The sequence below is a fragment of the Cajanus cajan genome, chromosome 5 (genome assembly GCF_000230855.2).
Source record: "Cajanus cajan strain Asha chromosome 5, NIPB_CcT2T_4, whole genome shotgun sequence".
In the NCBI taxonomy this organism is placed as follows: Eukaryota; Viridiplantae; Streptophyta; class Magnoliopsida; order Fabales; family Fabaceae; genus Cajanus; species Cajanus cajan.
The window spans coordinates 69,317,481-69,339,772 of record NC_138521.1 but is presented as its reverse complement, the minus strand read 5'-3'; the positions used below and the strand labels follow the sequence as shown (position 1 = coordinate 69,339,772).

The window sequence follows — 22,292 nt, the reverse complement described above, 5'->3', positions numbered from 1 at the left end:
TAGCTAATCAAGCACCATGTTTATTCAATTCAAAATTATTTGACAACAAATTATATGCAAATTTCATATGTAATACAAATTACACAACATATTCTTCAAGTTATTCGACCCGAAATTAAAAGGCATCTTTTAGTTGAAATTAAATGCCATTTGGGTCAACGAAAATAATTAAATAAAATAAATTTTCAATTGTACATTGCGTGATTAGCAAGTGCTGCCAAGCCTGTTAATATAAGATATAAAATAAAGTTAGCACATTGACTAACAAACAAATAAGTTGGCACTTTTGGACGGCATACGAACGACGGTGCTGAAAATAGTTTCATTTATTTACTTAATTTTTATCTATATATTTTTTTTTACTAGGCACAATGCATTGTCTATTTATCTTATTTTCTTCGTCATCATTATTATTATTTATCTATTCTTGTATATTGTAAAATTGACTTGTCACTCAAAAGAGTGTTTCGGGGACTTATCTTACATTTAAATTTATTTTTTAATATTTATGTACGATATTTATTTTTTAATAATTAACTGATGAATGGTGCTCAAGATTTGTTTCTTTAACTTGGTCTCGCATAAAATTAATATATTGTTTTGACCAAGTTTTAAAGTTAGTTTCACTGAATTCTCGAATTAAGTTTCGGATATATTTTGGATCTGGACAAGTTTGGTATTTTGTATTCTTTTGATTATATTTTTAACAATTGTGTAGTACTTGTATAATTTTTACTTAGTTAATAAACAATAATTTGCATCTTGGAACAATATATTTATTTTAAATTATTTATACTATAAATTGTAAACTGGATTTAGTTTCATATATATATATATATATATATATATATAATTTTATGATTTAGTTATCCGTAATGGTACATTAATGTAATGACATATAGATTGAGTTAATCCGTTTTCATTGTATACTTCATCGAGTCTTGAATTTAAAAAAATATTATTAAAATTTTGGATTAAGTGGCGACAAGGCTAAAAAATGTCCTCTTGCTTGAGAAATTCTGTAAGCATGTTTTATGTCTTAGTAATAGAAATCTCATTTACTTTTTAAAATAATAAACAAATTAAAAAATATAATATGAAGAAAACAGAGTCAAGCAAGTTAATTTTGTTATGAAATAACAAAGATTTACTGTTTTCATGAGAAAAGATAATCAGTTAATTTAGTAAAAGTAATTTACGCCATATGGCCATAGTTGCAAGCCGCATAGGAAAGACATGAAAAAAGGACATCACTATCTATCTGCATCAACTTCATGTCTTTGGGAAAGAAAAAATTGGTCCAAAATAATGAGTGTTAAAATAATTAAAATGGGATGAAAAAAAATTGATGTCAATGTCAATAACATATTCTAATGTCCATTAAAATCTCATTAATTGTTCTTCTCATATAAAAGGAGTGATATACTTGTTAACTTATTAGCTATTAAACATGAATAAAAAATTAAATGAATAAACAAACTATTAAAAACCCCGACAGCTTAAAACTCAGAATTTGATGCAATATAAACTGTTATTGCCAAACTATTAAAATCCGTTAATTTTTGGGGCTAATACACTCGTTGTATCACATGACCTGTATAATGGAGATTAATTTTTGTGCACTGATAATGTTTTTTTTCTTCATTATTTATCTTATGTATGATTTTTAAAGTAAATATCACAAAATTTAATAATTTCATTATTCATAAGAATTTATGATAAGATAATAGAATATAAATTTTTTATAGCGTCAATATATTAAAATTAAATTCCAACATAATATTTATGCTATTAATTGTTTTTTACGCCAATGCTATTAAACTTAAAACAACATTATTTGACAAATTTAGTTCTTCTCATAATGATTACGATGTTACTCTAGGAATGTTTATTTTTTATTTCCATCAAATAAATCATTATTATATAATGCTTGATATTAATTTATTTGGAGGTATAGATTTGGATTTACAAAGTTAATTAATATTTTAGTATGTGGAATGTCTAGGTTAATTAATATTTATTTATATAATTAAATTTTAAATAAATTGTGCATATAAATAAATATTACTTGAATGTATAAATTATATTTAAAATTTGTATAAATAAGTATTTTTAAACATATAAATTATATTTTAAATTTATAATAAATAATTTATATTGTAGAAAAAATATTTTTATTTATTAATATATTTTTAAATATTAATATTTAATTTATAAATAATTATGATAGATAAAAATAGATAAAAATTAAAAAAAAAAAGTTATGGTAGTTTGTGTTTATCATCGATCTATCATGCTACAGCTAGTGATTAATATAATTTTAACATGTTTATTTATTTTTTTGTTGTACAATTATAGTGGACTGGTGCGGCCCGATATGGAACACAAAAAAAACGAAATGGGCCGGTAAAAAAATGATATTGGGTCCGCAATCGCCATTACAGTAATTATTCGAGGACATTCTAGGAAAAGCGTTGTTGACGTTTCGAGTCCCGGCGAGTGGACTCTCTAAGCAGAGTGAGCAGCGTTTGCGAGCTTCACCCATGGCTAATTAATTCCTCATCATTTCGCTGTGGCAGCGATTCAATTCATGTTCATAATTCAAATTTAAATCATAGCAATAGCAATTCCTACATTCCTGAACCGGATCAAAGAACAAACCCGAGCGAGGTAATGGCGCCTCGTTCATTCCTACTTGCTCTGCTGAGTCTCCTCCTGACTCGGTCCGAGTCGGCGCCTCAAGCCTTCCGGCGAGAATCCAGCCACCTCCAGTGGCACCACGGCGCCTTCCACGACGTCCGCGACAGCGTCCGATCCGACGTCCGCCGCATGCTTCATTCTCGCGCCGAGGTCATTTTCTCTTTCCCTCGACGGAAAATTAACATCAAAACCTAAATTACTCGCCGATAAATTGATTCTTCGTGTGTGAATGAGTGTGTCTGTGATTCGTGCAGGTTCCGTTTCAGGTTCCGCTGGAAGTGAATGTGGTTTTGATTGGTTTCAGTGGAGACGGAGGCTATAGATACGATATCGATGCGCATCAGTTTGAACAGCTTCTCAAAACGAGCTTTCCAGTTCACAGGCCTTCGTGTCTGGAGACCGGGGAGCTACTTGATATTGAGCATCACTTGGTTTATAATGTGTTTCCTGTAAGCCTCGTTTAGCGTGCTTTGTACTCTTTTTTGTGCTATTCCGTTAATTGTTGCTACTACTATATGCTATTATCCTTATATGCTTGTTGATTGAATTGGTTTGAAAGTAAAATGTAGTTCTTAAGCTTGTGCTTGTGGTTACCGGTTAATTGTAATTCTTGAAGAGTCTGTTGGTTTGGGAAGGATGAGTTTCTCGGATCAATGGAGTTCCGATTCCATATTTTGGTCTGAAGTTGAAATATTTTAGCACTGATCTTATTCGTGAAATAATTATTTGGTGCTGAATTGCTGAACACGCCAATTGAAGAAGATCCTAGTTGCCTTCTTGAACTGCATTTATTTATGAAGTAAAAGGTTGCAACCATATAACAACTAGTGACAGTTTGATCATGTCCGCAATTCTATACTTAGGAAAAAATAGTCAAGATTGAATTCCTAGCCTTGTAATGCTGAGAGAGAGGAATGGAAGATAAGCTTTTGTTTTGATGAACTTAATTAGCCTTGTCAAAAACTGTCTACCTGGCTATGCTGCTAAACCAAACAGTAGTTTAGAAATCTTACAGCTTAACAAAAGAATATTCTATTATAATATTTTTTATGAAGGATAGACTGCAGTTATTTGATTTGTCTTTGCATAGGTCATCGATGTACATACCACTTGTATGAAAAATTCTAACCATTTACAATTTAATTCTCACTGTAGGCCGGACAGCCTGAACTGATAGCACTTGAGAAAGCACTGAAAGATGCAATGGTTCCTGCAGGAAAAGCAAGAGAGGCAACTGCCTATTTTTCTCCCTTTTTTTTAATGCTACTTTCTTCTGTTTTGATTGGATATAGTCATATAGGTAATTAATGGCTATAGCCTTTACTCGGTAAAGATGATTCTAAAGTTGACCACAACTTGCAGACTGAATTTGGAAGGGAGGTACCTTCGTTTGAAGTTGAGGCAACAACTGTGGAGCCAGTATTTCAAAGGCTGTATTCCTACATATTTGACATGGATAGTGTGGGATCTTCTGTTACGGAGATGGATAGACCAGTGCCAAGTGCAATATTTATTTTAAACTTTGACAAGGTATAATCAACATCCAATACATTTAGTTGTCAAATTTTAAATATACCTTACCTTAAATTCTACAAATTTAGTTGATGATAAGTCGGTTTTAACTAATTACCGAGGGAGGAAATGATTGTATGAATGCTTAGGTACTTCCTTTTTCGTGCTCGTTCCGGATCATATTTCCCTGCTATAGTATTGTTGTGGCAATTCTATTTTGTTTTTATCTCATCTACTGCTAATTTAAAAATTATTGTAGGTGAGAGTAGATCCCAGAAATGAGGAAATTGATCTTGATAATTTAATGTATGGCAAAATTCCTGACTTAACTGAGGAAGATATGAAAAGACAAGAAGGAGAATATATCTACCGCTATCGTTACAATGGTGGGGGAGCAACTCAGGTTTGGCTAAGCTCTGGCAGGTATAAAACAGTTTGGTTCAGAACTTATTTTCTGTTAAACTTCAGTTTCTTCTCTCGAAAGAGTATTATCAAATATTAGTGGTGCTTTACTTGCAAAAACTGGTTTCCAATGTATATTCTGTATCTTACCAGAAATTTTGCCAGCCCATACATCATACTCGTATGCTAGCCTGACTTCTTTTTGTTTATTCAGATTTCTGGTGATTGATCTTTCAGCAGGGCCATGCACTTATGGTAAGATTGAAGCTGAAGAAGGAAGTGTCTGCTCTAGAACCCTGCCAAGATTACGCAATGTGGTTCATTCTAGTAGTTCAAGCACAACTTCTCATCAATTGAGCAATGATATTTTTCTTGGACAGCTTGCTTCATTGGTATCAACCACAGTGGAACATGTTATTGCACCTGATGTGAGGTATTCTGTTGTCATCTATAAGCCAATAACAACTGCCAAGTCTTATCCCATATGTAAAAACTGTTCTTGTATAAGCAACTGGTTTTTCATTTTTTTTTTAAAAACCCATCGAACTAATCATCAGACAGAGGAGAGGGATGCAAGAATAACTGTGACAGATGCAAGAAAAACTGTGACTCTCTTTCGAATATAAAAGATCATAATAGGGCCAAAGGAGAGTAATGCAGGAATCAAGCCAGCTGCTAGCCATTCTCTTTCAAATACAAAAAATAAAATATTGTTATCTGCATTATCATAAGTTAACATTTGATTATTTTAGCATACAGAAATAATACAATATTATTATCAGTATTATCAACTGTGCACAATGTGACTCCTTTGCATGAGAAATGGGACTAGAACATTATTTTAAGTTAAAATTAAAACAAATATAATAAATAGTATAAGTATGTAGGGTAATATTTGAAACTCATTGTAAGTTTTTAGATAGTTGCACCTCTGGTGTAAAATGTTGCTGGAGTTCTAAATGTGGTGTGGCATAGTAGGGTCCATCAAAATTAAGTTACGCAACCATACCTGAGTTGCACCATTGAAGATGCCCTCGGTAGGGTCATCTATACAGGGATCTATTAGACTCTAACAAACTCAATTCTTTAGAGGTCTTCTATATTAGTTTTTCCTAAGTCCTAAGATTTTCCTTGGTCTTTTTCTACCCCGTTTAATTGGATTGTTTTCCATTTGGTCTTCTTACATGGCCAAAACTCTGTATGCAACTTTACACTTGTTCTTATTTATTCTTTTTTTTGTTCATACATACAATGCAGGAGTGCTTAAAAGGGTTCTTTAACTATTTTTTGTACTATAGGGCCACATCATATTTAAGAACTACAATTAAATTTTACTCCTATGCTTGGTTCTTGTAAGAATTCTTATTTATGTTGATAACTTGGTAGAACCACCAAAGTTGCTTTTTATGTTGAGCAACATTTTCTTATAAAAGATAGAGACAAGTTCTTAATTTTAAGAACCTACTAGTAACCTACTATTGGAGATGCTCTTAGAACTTAGCTGATCTTTTTGTTGTCCGCTAGAATTTTCATGAGTTCATTATATATTTTCTTATGCCGAACCTTTTTCCCATTTCAACCATCCAGCTTGAATTTTATATATGGCATCCCATTGTAAGATGAGTTCTAGATGCCTAAACTTTTAGACTTGTGATATGATGTGAACCTTAACTTTCATCTCCCAAACATTGCTATCCTCGTATCAGGCCTTTATTTAATTCTTTCCTTTAGTTCTGAATACACTTTTCTAAGTTAGGCCGTCATTTTAGTATCTAGCATGCAAATTATAAGTGCACTTGAATACTTTGTTGACTGATCACTGATGTGTTAACTTGAGTTAAATTGTATTTTTATTGGTTTGTTCAGGTTTGAAACTGTTGATCTTACTTCAAGACTGCTTATACCAATAATTGTCTTGCAAAATCATAATCGATACAACATTATGGAAAAGGGCCACAATTACAGTATTAACATAGAAGAAATTGAGGCAGAGGTTTGTAATTCCTTTGGCATAGACTACCAATTCTTGTTAACTTGGTTTGAAAATTGTCTGATGGATTTTCTAGAATTGAGATTTTGTGCAATTTAGCAGGAACAACATGCAACTGTTACGTTTTGCTCTTTCCTCTCAGGTGAAAAGTATGCTTCATGATGGGCAAGAATTAGTAATTATTGGGGGTGCACATTCATTACATCGCCATGAAAAGCTGGCAATTGCTGTTTCAAAAGCTATGCGTGGACATTCCCTGCAGGAAACCAAGAATGATGGTCGTTTCCATGTTCATACCAAGACATATTTGAATGGTGCTATTTTAAAAGAAGTGGGTGATCTCTTGTACTTTTGTTTTTCAAATCTACTGTTTTAAATTTTTATATGATTTGACATGGGCAATGCAGTCTCTTCTTTTTCATGGGGTAATTAATTGAGAAACTTGTACTAGCCTTATAAGTTGTGAATCTTGAGAATGACTTTTTATAAAATTGAATGCATAGCAGACAAAGCGTTGCTATTATATTGTATTAGCCTAAGTGGTCTTCTGAAGGAATTCAAGAATTTACTATCCACGTAGCTGAATTGAATACTCCACATCTAAGATGCTAAATGCAAATTAATGTTGTTACTTTCTTAACTATTTCTATATGGACTTGAAACCACATTTTACAGGAAATGGAACGTTCTGCTGATGTACTAGCTGCTGGATTGCTTGAAGTGGCAGAACCATCTCTTTCAAGTAAATATTTCCTTCGCCAGAATTGGATGGATGAATCTGAAGGATCAACTGATTCTATTCTTAAGCATAAGCCTCTTTGGTCTTCATATAACTCAAAATATGGCAAGAAAAGGAGAAAGAAAGAAAAGAAACAAGGGGATCTACAACCAACTTATGGAACTAGAGTAATTCCTGTGTGCGTACGCTGTTATCTCTTGCCTAGATGTACATTGAAAATAAAACTCTAAATATCATAGTGTCTTTTTTCTTGTATATTCATATATATATATATATATATATATATATATATATATATATTAATAGGTTTATAGAACACTAGTTAAAATTTCCTTCTTTTATCAATTCCAACTGCTCTCTTAATTAGGTTAATTTGGACACTTGAGGTAACATAGGTCGTAAATTGGCAATTAGATATTTTGGGCTTTGTTAACTCATTTACCCAAATTTGGTGGCCATTTACAAAATCAAAGAGAAGGCACAAATAACTCAACTTGAAAGGGTCAGAATGTGTTAGGACTATGGGAAATGAGGAGTTAGTTAAGACAGTTAGGATATTGCTTAGTTGGTTAGTGGTTAATGGGTTAAATAAATAAGAGGCTGTAAGGGGAAAGGTTTTCGTTCTATGGGGTATCATTTGTAAATTCTCTTTGTGAAGGAAAAACCCTTGGAAGATAGATTGATCTTCTATTCCTTATTCTTTCATCCTATTCAATACATTTTCTTTTCTTTCCAATTCCTAATTCTAGGTTTGTATCCTAATGGTTGCCCAAAAGGAGAAAAAAAGTATTAAACTTTTGTTTGAAAAAATTATCTAAGAATTAAACTTTTGTAAAAAAAAAAAAAAGTTTTGAATGTACTTCTATTTGCTGTGGTCTATGAAGTCAATATAGTCACTTAGTCGAAAGTTTCAAATACTGTGATTAGAACGTTATATTTATTTTGGTGTTGTATTTTAAAATGAAATGCATTATATTGCATTTGCTGCATGTAAATGTATTTTGATAGCACAATGCTGAAATTTCCAAATGTAATATTTTTACCATGCAGCTTTGTGCTATCAATGGCAGACGTGGATCCAAACCTTATGATGGAGGATGAAAGTATGGTATGGACAAGCAATGATGTTGTCATTGTGCTTGAACATCAAAATGAAAAGATTCCTTTAAGGTGAGTAAATATGACGTTCAGATATCCAATACTTGCAAATTGAAGATTTTTACTTACTACTGTAGATGTTTTGATGTGTAGATGATAGAGGATGGAATAATGGGTTGCACACTGCGTATTATGAATAATTGCTTATTGTAGCCCGTTTGAAACCATCTAGTATTTCTATGTGGAACCTCTAATCATTTTTGTCCATTAAGTTTTTTCATCTCACTTTAAATATTGACAATGATATGTACTTTCTTGAAGGATATATTGCTAAAGCAATGTGATATAATTCATTAAGTTTGTTCTCTAGAATGTAAATTCTGTTCTCTTTTCATGCTGACTGTCTATTTCACTTGATTTGACTAAGAAACACTTCAAAGACCACTTTCAGTTACCTTGAGTTTCCTCATTATTTATCAGTTTTGTCTTGAAAAAATTCATACCGCTCTAAACTATCTTGTTTGACAGTTACGTTTCAGAAACACAGAAAAGGCATGCTATTCCATCTCAGGCACAACGGCATATATTGGCTGGTCTTGCCTCAGTTGTAGGTGGTTTAAGTGCGCCATATGAAAAGGCTTCTCATGTACATGAAAGGCCTGTTGTGAATTGGCTTTGGGCGGCTGGTTGTCATCCATTTGGACCATTCTCTAATACATCTCACATCAGTCAAATGCTCCGAGATGTTGCTTTGGTGAATGCTCTCTCAAAATACCGAAGTGAATTTTATTTATCAAGAGGTGTTTCTCAAATTAGTTTTGTTTGTTGACAGAGGAACTCAATATATGCCCGTGTGGATTCTGTACTTCATAAAATTCGTGATACGTCAGAGGTATTTCATGCTTCATTCGAGTTAATATAAAATAACAGTACATGATTCCATGATTCGGATACCTGGCAATTTTGTGCAGACTGTCCAAGCTTTTGCAGCAGAGTATCTGAAAACTTCCCTTGGTGAACCAGTAAAGGGAAAGAAAGAAAAGTCAAACACTGAACTGTGGTTAGAGAAATTCTACAAGAAAACTACTAATTTGCCCGAACCCTTCCCACATGAATTAGTTGATCGCTTAGAAAGATATCTGGATGTAAGCTTTACTTGATTGAATTTCTTGACCTGATTTTGGGGACATTTATAGTGTTAACATGTTGCAATTTGTGTACATACACCAGGGCCTTGAGGAGCAGCTTGTTGATATGTCTTCACTATTATATGATCATCGGTTACAGGATGCCTACTTGAACAGTTCAGATATTCTGCAGAGCACCATGTTCACCCAACAGTAAGTTACCCTTTATTTTAAAACTTATTTTATAGGTTGTCAAAATGGGAAGTTTATATTCTAGGAAACTAATATTTTTCTCCATGATACTGTTCAAGTAGCTATTTACAATTTTGTGAATTGCAGATATGTTGACCATGTCTTGGTCAGCGAGAGGGATAATATGAGATGCTGCAAAATTGAGTACAAATATCCCGTGCATTCCTCTCAAACTTATATCTATGGGGGAATACTTATTGCTGGATTCGTTGTATACTTTGTTGTAATTTTTTTCTCATCTCCAGTGCGCTGACTCCAGATTTTGAAGCCAACAACCAAAAATTACCAAGCCATATCACACTAGGTAGAGCTCATCACTGCTACACCAAAATCAAATAACAAAATGTATACGATTTTGAATGCATAGCTATCAATGCAAGCCAAATGAAAAGAACAAAACTGTATTTTGGTAGGTACTGGGAGGGGCTTCAGGTTTAATTTGCTTTGACTAATAGCTGAAGAAATTTTCGTGTGTACTATTATTTCTCAAATAGTTTATTTTCTTAAAAAAAAATTGTAATTGCGATATTTTAGCAGTCCTAAGCATGCTCTAAATTCCTTGCAAAGGAGCGGCAATAGCTGAAATACTAAATTAATGCCGAATATAGGAATGGATTAGGTAGCCAAAACAGTTCTAAAAGAATAATTATGAGGTTTAAATGTGTTTTTATCACTTATTGCAATAAGTTATGTAATTTTAGTCTCAAATTTTAATTGAATAATTTTAATTCTTAAAATATAATTATGTAATTTTAGTTATTTAATTATTATAATTGTATGATTTTAGTTTTTTAAGCAATTTAATTGCTTGATTTTAGTTTTTATTATTAAAATTTTAATATTTTTTTGTTGATGTGATGGGTAACATGTATCAACATTTCTAATTGTTTTTTTAAATATATTTATATTTTTTGTTAAAGTAAATATATAAAAAGTAATTATATTTATAAAATTATTAGTTTATCTATAACTTAAATAGGTCAAGACTTGTATAATTATGATGTTGAGGGATTAAAATTGTTCTATTAAGATTTGACAGACAAAAAATTCACAACCTTGATACTTAAAGGGTTGAAATTGCTTAAAAGGCCAAAATTACATGATTGTAATACTTGAATAATAAAAAATACAGAGTCGAATTATAATTATAAAATAAAATGATTGGGATAGGGATGTCAACAAGACATGGCCTATCCCATTTAGTGTGAGCATTCATGAGTTTTTTTTTATTATATATTTGTAAGTATTTATGAGTTGATAAAATGTGAAATTATGAATAAAAAATATAAGAAATAAAATAACATGAAGAATAAATAATTTTAAAATATTTATATTAAAAAATAATTTTGTAAAATATATTTGTACTAAAAATAAATAATTATTATATATTTAGCTTTAAAATATTAAATTAATGTAGTCGAGATCTCAAGAAAGATTAATTTCTAATAAAGTCGGTAAATATTCTTATCAACAAGATGATACAACAAAAAAAAGAATTAAACTAAATTACTTTATGTATAATTAAAAGAATTCTAATATTTTAAAGTATGCACAAGTACAGTACCTAACTATATTTCTACAACATTATTAAGAGGTACCTATTTAATTATTCACTTAAAATTCATAAAAGGTTTTATTCACAAATATATGCGATTTTTTGTCATCTCTAAATTGGGATAGCTTTCACAAGATTTTAGCTTTGAAGTCGATCATTATAATCAAATGCTTGGGAGTATCGAGGGATCTTCGATTCTATATTGAGTCATTTATAAAAGTTCATCTTGAAAAAAAAAATTAGTATCTTTTTCAAATTCATAACACATGACTCATGTATGGAATTTGGCTACTCCAAAGTGCAGGGTTAATTTTATAAATAATTTTAACATGAGTGTCATTTATAGGAGTTCAATATGTAAATAATTTTACCATTTATTTAAGTGCCTAAAAATCTTACATAATTTAGAAATTAAGATTAATGGTAGTTTATAAATACTTTTCCTTCCTAATTTATTGAGACACCTTTTAAAGACAAAATCATGATAGTTCAGTGTGCGTTAAACAAATAATACTTCGGACATAATGATTTTAACAATGTTAATGAATTTATGATCAAAACAAAACATTAATATATGTAATGAAACCAAAATGACCAAAAAAACCTATAAAAATATGATCTTAAATTCCAGAAGAGTCATGTGTTTGGAATGCCACTTGAACTACCTTTGAAATAAAAATTCCATAGAATTGCTTTGTATTTTTTGCACTTGGGAAAGTGAGATTTTCCATTTGTATTGACGAGTTCCAAAACATAGTCTTAGACATTCAAATATTTCAAACATGTCAATGACATTTCATTTTTATCTTCCTAAGTGTACATTAGCATGTTGATTTTATAAGAAATATTTTGCATGTCACTAGGATTAGAAATGAGAAAAGTTCAATTCGACCGAATGATGATTGACTCAATTCAGAATTCAATGAGTTATACAAATTCAACTATTTCACCTTGTATGAAATAATATAAAAACTAATCCACAATGTTGAAGTTCTAATGTATTCACTTATTTTAATATATTAACTTATAACTAAATTATCAAAATTCTTTCAAATTTTAACAAGATGAAATTAAATAGAAAAAATTATATATTTGTATATTAAATCAATTCCAATACTAACTTAATTCAAGTATACTTAATTTAAATTCAACTCATTTATTTATCATTTTTAACTCAAAGTTCAGCTCTATTAATTTTATAAACTAAGTTCAACAAGTTAATTATTGAATCAAATTTTAAATTCTTTTTAAGTCAACTTGTATTTAATTTTACATGTACAAAAATAACGAGTTTATCCCATATTCGCAAATCTTATTAAAATGTTTTTTTATTAAATTGTTTCCTATTTTGCATGTTAATTATTAAATGAATTTTATATAGTATTTTCCAAGACATACTATTATATTATTTATTTAATATTTTTAATAAAACAATAATTTTTGTTGGGAAATTTATAAGAAAATGTAAAACTACTAAAAAATTAAAAGAGCTAAATTCATTATTAATTTAATATAGTATTAAGTCTCTTGAAAAAAATTTTTTCAAAATTTTCAATTAAGATTCTAAATTAAAAAGAATGAAATTTCACAAACTAGTTTTAATATCTACATATCTAAATAATCATATTAAATTAAGATTCAATTAAGATTTAAAAAAAAAACTGTCAATTAAGATACTAAATTAAAAAGAATATAATTAAGTCCTTAATTATTTTTTATATTTTACAAATTTAATCTTGTAGTTATAAAATTCATTTACAACATATGAAATTTCATAAAATAATTTTAATAACTATATATCTAAATAATCATATTAAATTATTATTTTATATCATCATTCTTATAAAAAAAATATTTTGTAAGATTTCAAAAGTTGCAAACAAAATTCTAACTTCAGAAATAAAATTTAAAAAAATGAAAGGCTAACATTTTTTAATATAAAGATTTAAAATTCTTAAAAAATAATCAAGGACTAAATAGTATATATATTTTTTTTTTACTGAGACCAAATAGTATCCTAAGCATTTAAAAGTAAATAAAAATATTAAAGAAAAAAAAATGACTACAATAACAATATATATAGTTTTTATAAAACATTAATCCCTTAGAGCCATTACTTCAAATGACTTCAAATAAATTTGAATTTTGGAACGTAGTGAATCCAATCCATTTTAGTATGTTACTTCAAAATGATTTCGAACAGCCATATTAGAAAGATTCAATAAAAACAAGGTTGTAAGTTCCTTAAAATATTAATTAAGTATATCATATTTATTTTAATGATTTTTATTAGAAAATCATTCTATAATTTTAACCAAAAATATCAACATGCACAATTTTAAGAAAAAAATATTCTTAAAAAAAAAAATCAATAAATTTCCACAACTGTCGTAAACATATAGCACAAACCTAGAATTATAATCCAAACTCAAAACAAAACCAAAATTTTCAAATTTAGATTACATAATCATGCACATTCATACCAAGACATCACATCTTACCACACAATAAAGTTGAAGAGAAAGAAAAAACAGTCAGACATAGCTTTCTAGGCTAGCATTGTGCATCAAATAGCAGTTCATTTGTATAACTGCTCAGAGCCCAGTGCTTATTTCATCATTCAAATCTATTTTGCTTTTCCCTTCCACAAATAAAAAATTCCAAAAATGAAAGTTTGATGAAGATCCTCAGCGAGTATGCTTGTAGTTGTCATCAAATTAGACAATCAGGTCTCAAAGATTTCATGCCATCATAGGATCCCATAAATTTTAACCCAAGAAAAGAAAATTAAGAAAAATGTTTGCCACAAAATTGAAGATTAAAAAATAAAAAGTGATTTGGCAGTCTCAATATTCACTGCGCCTGGAGTGAAAATTCAAAGGCGAAGTGACTCAACATGCCTGCGAAAAATCTATGCCCCTTTTACGATAGATTATGAGATAACCCATAACTCATAGCATATGAATCAAAGGCATCTCAAGAGGCAATTCAACTTCATAAAATTAAAAAGAAAATGAAGGGACAATAATAAAAAGATAATCTTTGCTCCGCCGTTTGTAGAATGAATGAAAATCAGAGAGGAATAGGGTTTTGTTTTGTGTAACCTTTTGTGAGAAGAAGGCGAGTCTCTGACTTATATATAATGGCAGTATTTGAATTAGGGTTTTTACTTCTGTGAAAAGACTAAAAAACCGTCCTTGTTCGGTTAATTACGATTTTGCCCTTTCGTTTTTATTTCTTGGGTCGAAAAGCCTTATGAAGTTTCAACTTTCAACTTGTCGGCCCATTAGCTTACAACTTAATTGTTGGCCCATCGGGTTTAGAAATGTTTAAGCCCATTTTAAATCGCTAAACTAATCTTAAAAAAAAAAAAATGGATCTCGCTTTGGTCGGCTCATTGAATTTTAGCCTAATTTGGATTTTAGACAATAAATTGATAATTTGCATATATTTTTTATTATATGTGTTTTTATCGTAATTTGTATGTTGAAATCATCATACAATTGGTATAAATTTTACTTTATTTTGTCAAATCAAAGGTAAAAATATACTAACTCATAATCATAATATTGTGACAATTGAAGATGATATATTACACGTCATAAAAATTGAATATTTGAATCAGCGGTAAAATATCAAGCTTTTTTTTATATAAATATTTTATCTTTTCATTTCATTCGACTCTTTTTTCCTTATTTTACAATTTTATATTTTACCTTTATTATTTATTTGTGCAAATTTTTATCTTTTGTCCATTTCATATGTATTAAATATATTATTCAGTATATTCCATTCCAAAATATTTGCCACTAGTTCAATCTTATGAAAATACTAAGTTTATCTTATATTTTAGTAAATATATAATTTTATCTTTATTAATTTCCTTTTCTCGTCAAATATATTATGATTAATATGTTTATATATTTATTTATTTCATATGTTATTACGTTTTTATTTTTATGTTATATATATCAATACATTAAAGATATCAACTGGTCTCGGTTGTTAATATTTCTATAAAAAAAATCAAGACACTTGATATTTTGTAGACTTGTACAACAAATCATCTCTCTAATCCCATTCTTTTTTTTTTTTTCCAACCAACAAAGTATTGATATATGTATTTATTTTGAATGAGATTTAAGACAATTAAACCATTCAAAATATTTTTATGAAAAAAAACACACAATTATCTTAATTATTGTAAATTGTTAATTTGCATGTTTTATATTTAATTATTTTTACATCGCTTTGGCACATTATTTGATATTATATTTTTTTATAATTTTACTCGGAAAAAAATTAAATAAAAATTATAAAAGGACAAAATTCACTTTTGTTACATCAGCCAAAAGCCATATGTTGATGTTTTGAGAATGATCAGCATAAACAATTAGATAATCATTATCAAAAACTCCAATTATCATGGTGGGTCTCATTTCAACATGAATAATTGCTTATCACATGATGGGTCTCATATCAAACTTTCAATAGCGAAATTTTTGACAAGTATAAATTAATTAATTGTTAATTTTGAAGTAAGCGTTGGTCATAATTATGGATAAAAAAATCTTAAATGTCACTTGCAGAATATGCAAAGGAGTGAAACTTAATATTTAATAAATTGTTGCTCATAAAATAAACTTTTAAAACGGTTGTATCAATCTTTAAAAGTTATATTAGATTTATTAAAAAATACATAATAAATAATAAGTTAGATTTAAATTTATTTTTAAAACAGATTCGATATGTTTATTCAAAAATTGATCTAACTTATTTTTATTCCTAATTATAAAAATCTAATATCACAATTTAAATACAAATCTGATGGTCATGAGTTTAGTTTTTAGTTAAATCAGTTAGATTGATCGATATTAATATGATATTAATAACATTGATTGTAATATGATATAGAAAATATTTCAAACACAACTTTTTCCTTAGTGAATATATGATCTTTAATATGATTTTAAAAATATTGATTATAACTCCATTTAAAAAAAAAATAAAATCAAACCTAGTTTTTTCATGGTGAATATCTGATTTGAATAAAACATCTATGATAACATATTTTTGTATCATATCAAATAAATATTTACTCAAATATTTTCTGATGCGGAAATTTCAATTCCTTCATTTACTAGTAAAGATATGCAAGACTTGTTCTAAAAAACTATTTCTGAACACATTTTTCTATGTATATATAAAAATAAATAATAAAAAAACACTAAGACTATATTTTTTACAAAGTGTATATTAGAATATGTTAAATATTTCACCAACAATAACTACCAAATAATTTTCATTAAAAAAATAACTACAAGATATATTTAAATTATGTAATAAAAAAATATTATTTAATTCTCATATATATATATATATATATTAATGCAATAATTGTTATAAATGATAATTTATTTATTTATTTATTATCCGTAAGAATTATAATAATGGAAATAAAGTTAAAACTTTTCTAATGCAATAAAGTTTAAGTATTATTATAATGCAATAACTGTTCTAATATATTAAAATATCAAAGGAGTGTTATTAACTTCGCACCTTCTAGTTTCAAACACGTTTTTTTTTATAATATATTTTTTATTTGTTAAAGTTTATCAAAAAAAAAACTATGAAAAATATATTAAATAAGAAGTGAAATCAATACAATTTTATAATTTTTAATAAATTTTAACTAATAAAAAATATATCGTTAACATTTCTCAATATCAAATATACCCACATCAATAAGACATAAAATTGATGTTGTTAAATAATTAGAATTAAATTTAACATAAATACTAATCCATCCAATATGATAAATTAAGATTTCAATTACTATTTAAAAATTGTTTATACTTTTTTACTAAATTTCACACACACTTACATTTGAAATAAAATAAAAAATATATTATTTAAATATCTTATATAATAAAAAAATCAATACCCAAAATATCCTATAAGGTTAACTAAGGTAAAAGTAATTTTTTTCACGTACTATGTACAGGAGTTTAATGCATATATATTATAATATAGCATAAAATATTTTAGAACTTTTCAATATAATTGTTATTTCATGTGTTATAATTTTTTATTTATAGAAATTGAACCAATATTAAAGAGATCTATAATACCTCATATATCTCATATATATGCCAATTTAGATCTCATGATACATCATACATGTATTATCAATTTGTGATCGATGTGCACGCATTATTTATTCTAAAATAAAATGCATTACATAATGTTAAATACAGTATTAATATTTATTTTTTTATATTCAAATAATAAAACAAGATTTTGAGAACCGACCCAAGAGAGAAAACTACAAAGGACAAAGGCCCTACCTAAACCTTATTTCGTGTCTACAGTCTACCCTAATAATTGTAGCGCCGCGCTCCCACGTCCACAAGTGAAGTCACAACACAAGTCTCGCAATTTCCAAGAAACGGGGACGCACCTTATTCAAAATTTCAACCCAAAAAAAAAAATGTGTCCGTGTATTTTGGTGCTAGAATAAGATCCAAAAAGCCCAATGATGTCATCGCATACGTAACGCAGCGAGTGGCCGAAACAGAACCCAATGGTCCAATAAAAAAAACCCTTGCTGCCCAAGCCAGCCCCTCCGAATATCGTGGGGCCCAAACTCGCAAAATTTTCTATTTAAGACGATTCTCATTACATGATTTACATCTCACAAGCCAAAAACAAAAAAACCCCAAGCATCCCAACCTCAACCTCGCTGTTCCTCGAACACCAAAACGCGACACAAACAAACCATGTGCCCTTCCGGTCGAACCCTCGCCTCCGGTTTCCGACCGGCATTCGACGTCCTCGACGCCGACCGCGACGGAAGAATCAGCCGCGACGACCTCCGCGCCTTCTACGCAGGGCTCCACGGCAGCGGCGGCGGCGAGGAGGCGATCGGGGCAATGATGACGGTGGCCGACACGAACAAGGACGGGTTCGTGGAGTACGAGGAGTTCGAGCGCGTGGTCGCGGGAAACGCGGAGCCAAGCGCGTGGGGGGCCATGGAGGAGGTTTTCAGGGTTATGGACAAGGACGGAGACGGCAAGCTCAGCCACCGTGACTTGAAGACTTACATGGCCTCCGCGGGGTTTCCGGCCACCGACGATGACATCACCGCCATGATTCGCTTCGGCGGCGGCGACCAACACGGCGGCGTCACCTTCGATGGTTTGCTTCGTATATTATCGCTGGATTCTTTTGCTGCTTATTGATTAAAGTTAAACCAACCAACCCCTTGTGTTTTTTTTTTATTCCCATAAACAAGTGTATTGGGTTTTCGACTTTGTCCAAGTTTGGCAAATTACAGTGAATAACTTAGTACTCTCTAAATATATGCAAAAATGGTTGTTCATTAATAAAGAATAATTACTCCGAAAATGAATAGTATTTGCCAGTGATCAACTTTTCCGAAATATCTTTATTATTTTTCGGAGACCGTCAACAGGCAGACTAAGTATTGGCCTAACGGCGGAGTTTAAGATGGTACGTGTAGAATCATTAGTTTAAATTTTATTATTATTGTTATCATTTCTGACGTATAAAAAAGAAGTTCGTATTCTGCATTAACATGATTCATTTCATACTACTATTTGAATCATTAAATATTAATTTAAATATTTCTTGAAAACTTAAAACATCAATTAATATTTTAATTTTTTGATGTTAAAATATCAATCAATTTAAAATGAAAATACTGTTTTTGGACATGATATTTGTTATGTAAGATTTTTTTAAAACTTTTCAATTTAATATTAATTATTTTTATTTTTATCTTTATTTCATTTATACTGTGAATAATATTTTTAAAAATGTTATTGTGGTGCATCATTTTCAAAACAAAATCAGTAAATAAATAATTGTTATAAAATAAGTATTTTTATTTATATATGTAAATAAATCTCAGAAGACACAATTATGAAATGAAAAGAATAGTATTTGTGTTGGTACAGCTCGCGAGACTTAATTATTAGATGTTTAGATAAATTAATGTTAATATTTTCTGTAAACTACTAAAAAATAATTTATACATTTAATTTTAACAAATAAAAGTTAGTCAAGTCGAATGGCTATAAACAATTAAAATAAGCTATCTTAAGTTTTATATTTCTAAATTCTGAATAAGTTTGATTACAGAATTTAATTTATAATTGACTATAGTTGTTTGTCAGTATTATGAGTGGTACGATATATATCACGTTCTAAATTTTGCTCACGTCCACATGTCCTCTGTTGTTTGTCAGTATTATGAGTGGTACGATATATATCACGTTCTAAATTTTGCTCACGACCACATGCCCTCTGTGAATGTGAATTGTGGTAGTAATGTTTGTAGTGTTTACATTGCATATCGACAATACCATGTAATACAAACTTAGAAAGTACCATTGTTGGCAACCATTGCTTAGTGACACTTACTACTGACTAGAGAGTAACGAGACGCATGGTTAAACGTGATTTGGTGTGTATTGTCATTTTCATTTTACCAAAAACAGACAAACAATGAATATGTTGAAAAGCAACTAGACTCTTATGATATGGATTAAATTAAATTAACAAATTTTTTTTACCGAAAATATGTCTATATAGGACTCAATCGTGATAGTTATCTCATAAGATATATAAGAAGGAAATAAAAAGATACTGTAGTTATTAACTTTTTTTATACAAAAGATCTTTTATTTTTTAATAGAGCAATAACAAGTCTTATTTAGTTATACGATATGGACTACATTAATCAATGTTTCTTAAATCAATAATTTTAATTGATTCAAACGTAATTGTCTCTACTAAATGATACACGTGTTAAAAAAAAACTTATTAAATTTAGTTAAAAAAGTAAATCTTAAAAGTCCTTAACTAGAACTTGTTACCTATTATAACAATATATGCATAATTACTGTAAATGTTTTTAATAAAATTATTTATTAATTTTTATCATATTTGTCTGAATATCAGCGAATAATATAATAATTTATACCTAAGGATAGTTGCAATATTTTTAAATTGTTTCGGTATGAAAAATGCACTTATCCTAAAATAAAGACTTTATAATTAATTATTATATCTTTTTGAAATTTGAAAATCTCAAAATTTTGTAAAAATTTAATTATTATTAAATATCATATTTTAGTGTTCAATCATAATTATTAATAATTATCTTAAGTTGAACAAATGTTAATAATATCAAAAAATTTAAAGTCGACATAAAATCAATATAACAAATTTTATATACATGTCGCTGAAAATTTGTTAACTTATATGATATCATCCTAATTCTCAATTACTCAAAATCACACTCAAATATTTATTAAAAATTATATATTAAAAGTATTAAATAATATATTCAATTTTTTTTATTTGTTTATTTTAAAAGATAGCACAAAATTTAAAAGTATAATTAATATCCATACTAAAGTTTCGGCTTTTTTTAACATCATATATGAATATTATATTATATTATTTTTTATAATATTTTATATTTTAATATATAAGAGATTTATTTTTTTTAGAAGTGAGTTTATCAAAACTTACTCCATTCAATAACTCATGTTTTACACTAAATTTTAACAATACAACAGTTGAATTTAAAGTTTTTAATGTATAGAAGTCTGCAAATTCTTAAAAAATGTAAACATCATTTGATACTTTATTTCATTAATTCAAATCAACATATAAAATGATTTTATGATTATCCGTCAATTTAAATTAATGAAATGAAGTATCAAAAGGTTTTCAATTTTTTAAAATTTTGTATATTTGTTCTATATAATAAGAACTTTAAATTTAATGATTATAACATTAAAATTTGATGTAAAATACAGTTATTAAATAAAATAAATCTAAATAAACTTACTCTTACAGTACATGGATCCTTCCTCATTTTAATATTATACAAAAGTTAAGTCATCATATCCTACTACATTAATATTGTTAATTTTTCAATCTTCTGGTTAACTTTTTACACTCCATCATTTAAAAAATTTGTTATAATATTTAAAAAGACAATAAGATAAGTTTTTCCTAACATCTCACCTTTTCATCCTCGGTTCAACAATATTATTATAATAGTATAAAATATAAATAAGTTATATACATATTTCAAATTTCACTTGCACATTACTACAATTTTATTTTTTAACTTTTGTCTTTGAAACAACTAGTTTAGTAATTTACGGAAGATGAAAGATAAATAGTAAAATAATTGTTTAATTATTTATATAGAGAGATTTTTTATAGTATTAAAATAAAAAACTATCCAATATTTTCAAAATATAAAAAAAAAATAGAAAACATTTACATATATATTTGTATTTACAAAAATGTAATGTTATATTTTAATGCATAAATTTACGTATATAAATATAAATCAAGGAAAGCATCAAACGTTTGTGAGTTGGACACAATCATTAAAACCTCCCACGAAAGTATCAAATTTGGCGATATGGGCAACACCTATAAGGAGAAGGTTTTGGATGGTCCATCTAAACATAATAATATGCATAATCTCATCAAGGAGAGAGTCGTAACTTTGGAGTTTGAAGAAGGAGATCATCTTTTGCCAAAGTTTAATATTACTCAACCCACCTTTAAGTAGTCATTCTAGTGATCAAACTACCGAGAAAAACTATAGGTTTTCTAACAATGAGAGGCAAGCTTCACACATTGTGGAAGCTTTAGGGTGGGTTTGGACAGTTGGATTTATTGCATGGTTATTTCATAGTAAAGTTTGGCCTAGAGGTGGACAAGGAGAGAGTCATGCAGGGAGGTCCATGGATGCTTTTCGACCATTACTTGATTGTGAGGCTATGGTCACTAGAGTTTGTGACGTTTGAGGATAAGGTTAATAGCACTTTAATATGGGTTTGCTTCCCTAGTTTAGGGATGGTG

The 22,292-nt window shown here is 28.6% G+C and overlaps 2 protein-coding genes and 2 non-coding genes across 4 annotated transcripts; 2 read left to right on the top strand and 2 right to left on the bottom strand.

The window, feature by feature from the left end:
• Nucleotides 1–2,471: 2,471 nt before the first annotated feature.
• On the top strand, nt 2,472–10,348 carry LOC109808998 (uncharacterized). Its single transcript, XM_083075836.1, has 15 exons — nt 2,472–2,850; nt 2,955–3,149; nt 3,856–3,930; nt 4,063–4,230; nt 4,472–4,635; nt 4,829–5,047; nt 6,481–6,607; nt 6,747–6,935; nt 7,280–7,521; nt 8,394–8,513; nt 8,970–9,195; nt 9,274–9,333; nt 9,413–9,586; nt 9,672–9,781; nt 9,908–10,348. The coding sequence occupies exons 1-15, from the start codon at nt 2,674–2,676 to the stop codon at nt 10,071–10,073; spliced, it is 2,412 nt and encodes an 803-aa protein (XP_082931962.1). The 5' UTR covers nt 2,472–2,673; the 3' UTR covers nt 10,074–10,348.
• A 3,558-nt stretch (nt 10,349–13,906) lies between these two features.
• LOC114916603 (small nucleolar RNA snoR118) lies at nt 13,907–13,999 on the bottom strand. Its single transcript, XR_003805160.1, has one exon. It is a non-coding gene; the product is annotated as a small nucleolar RNA snoR118 (small nucleolar RNA).
• Nucleotides 14,000–14,058: 59 nt separating this feature from the next.
• LOC114916585 (small nucleolar RNA R66) lies at nt 14,059–14,132 on the bottom strand. Its single transcript, XR_003805142.1, has one exon. It is a non-coding gene; the product is annotated as a small nucleolar RNA R66 (small nucleolar RNA).
• A 3,924-nt stretch (nt 14,133–18,056) lies between these two features.
• Nucleotides 18,057–18,782, top strand: LOC109809358 (Ca2+-binding protein 1). The gene has a single exon (XM_083075835.1). It carries the CDS (start codon nt 18,155–18,157, stop codon nt 18,614–18,616), a length of 462 nt encoding a protein of 153 aa, XP_082931961.1. The 5' UTR covers nt 18,057–18,154; the 3' UTR covers nt 18,617–18,782.
• The last annotated feature ends 3,510 nt before the right edge of the window (nt 18,783–22,292 follow it).

Coding starts and splice junctions, on each gene's coding strand:
- LOC109808998 (XM_083075836.1), top strand. CDS start 2,674: ATGGCGCCTCGTTCATTCCTACTTGCTCTGCTGAGTCTCCTCCTGACT. Junction 4,231..4,471: donor TTATTTTAAACTTTGACAAG/GTATAATCAACA, acceptor AAATTATTGTAG/GTGAGAGTAGATCCCAGAAA. Junction 4,636..4,828: donor GTTTGGCTAAGCTCTGGCAG/GTATAAAACAGT, acceptor TTGTTTATTCAG/ATTTCTGGTGATTGATCTTT.
- LOC109809358 (XM_083075835.1), top strand. CDS start 18,155: ATGTGCCCTTCCGGTCGAACCCTCGCCTCCGGTTTCCGACCGGCATTC.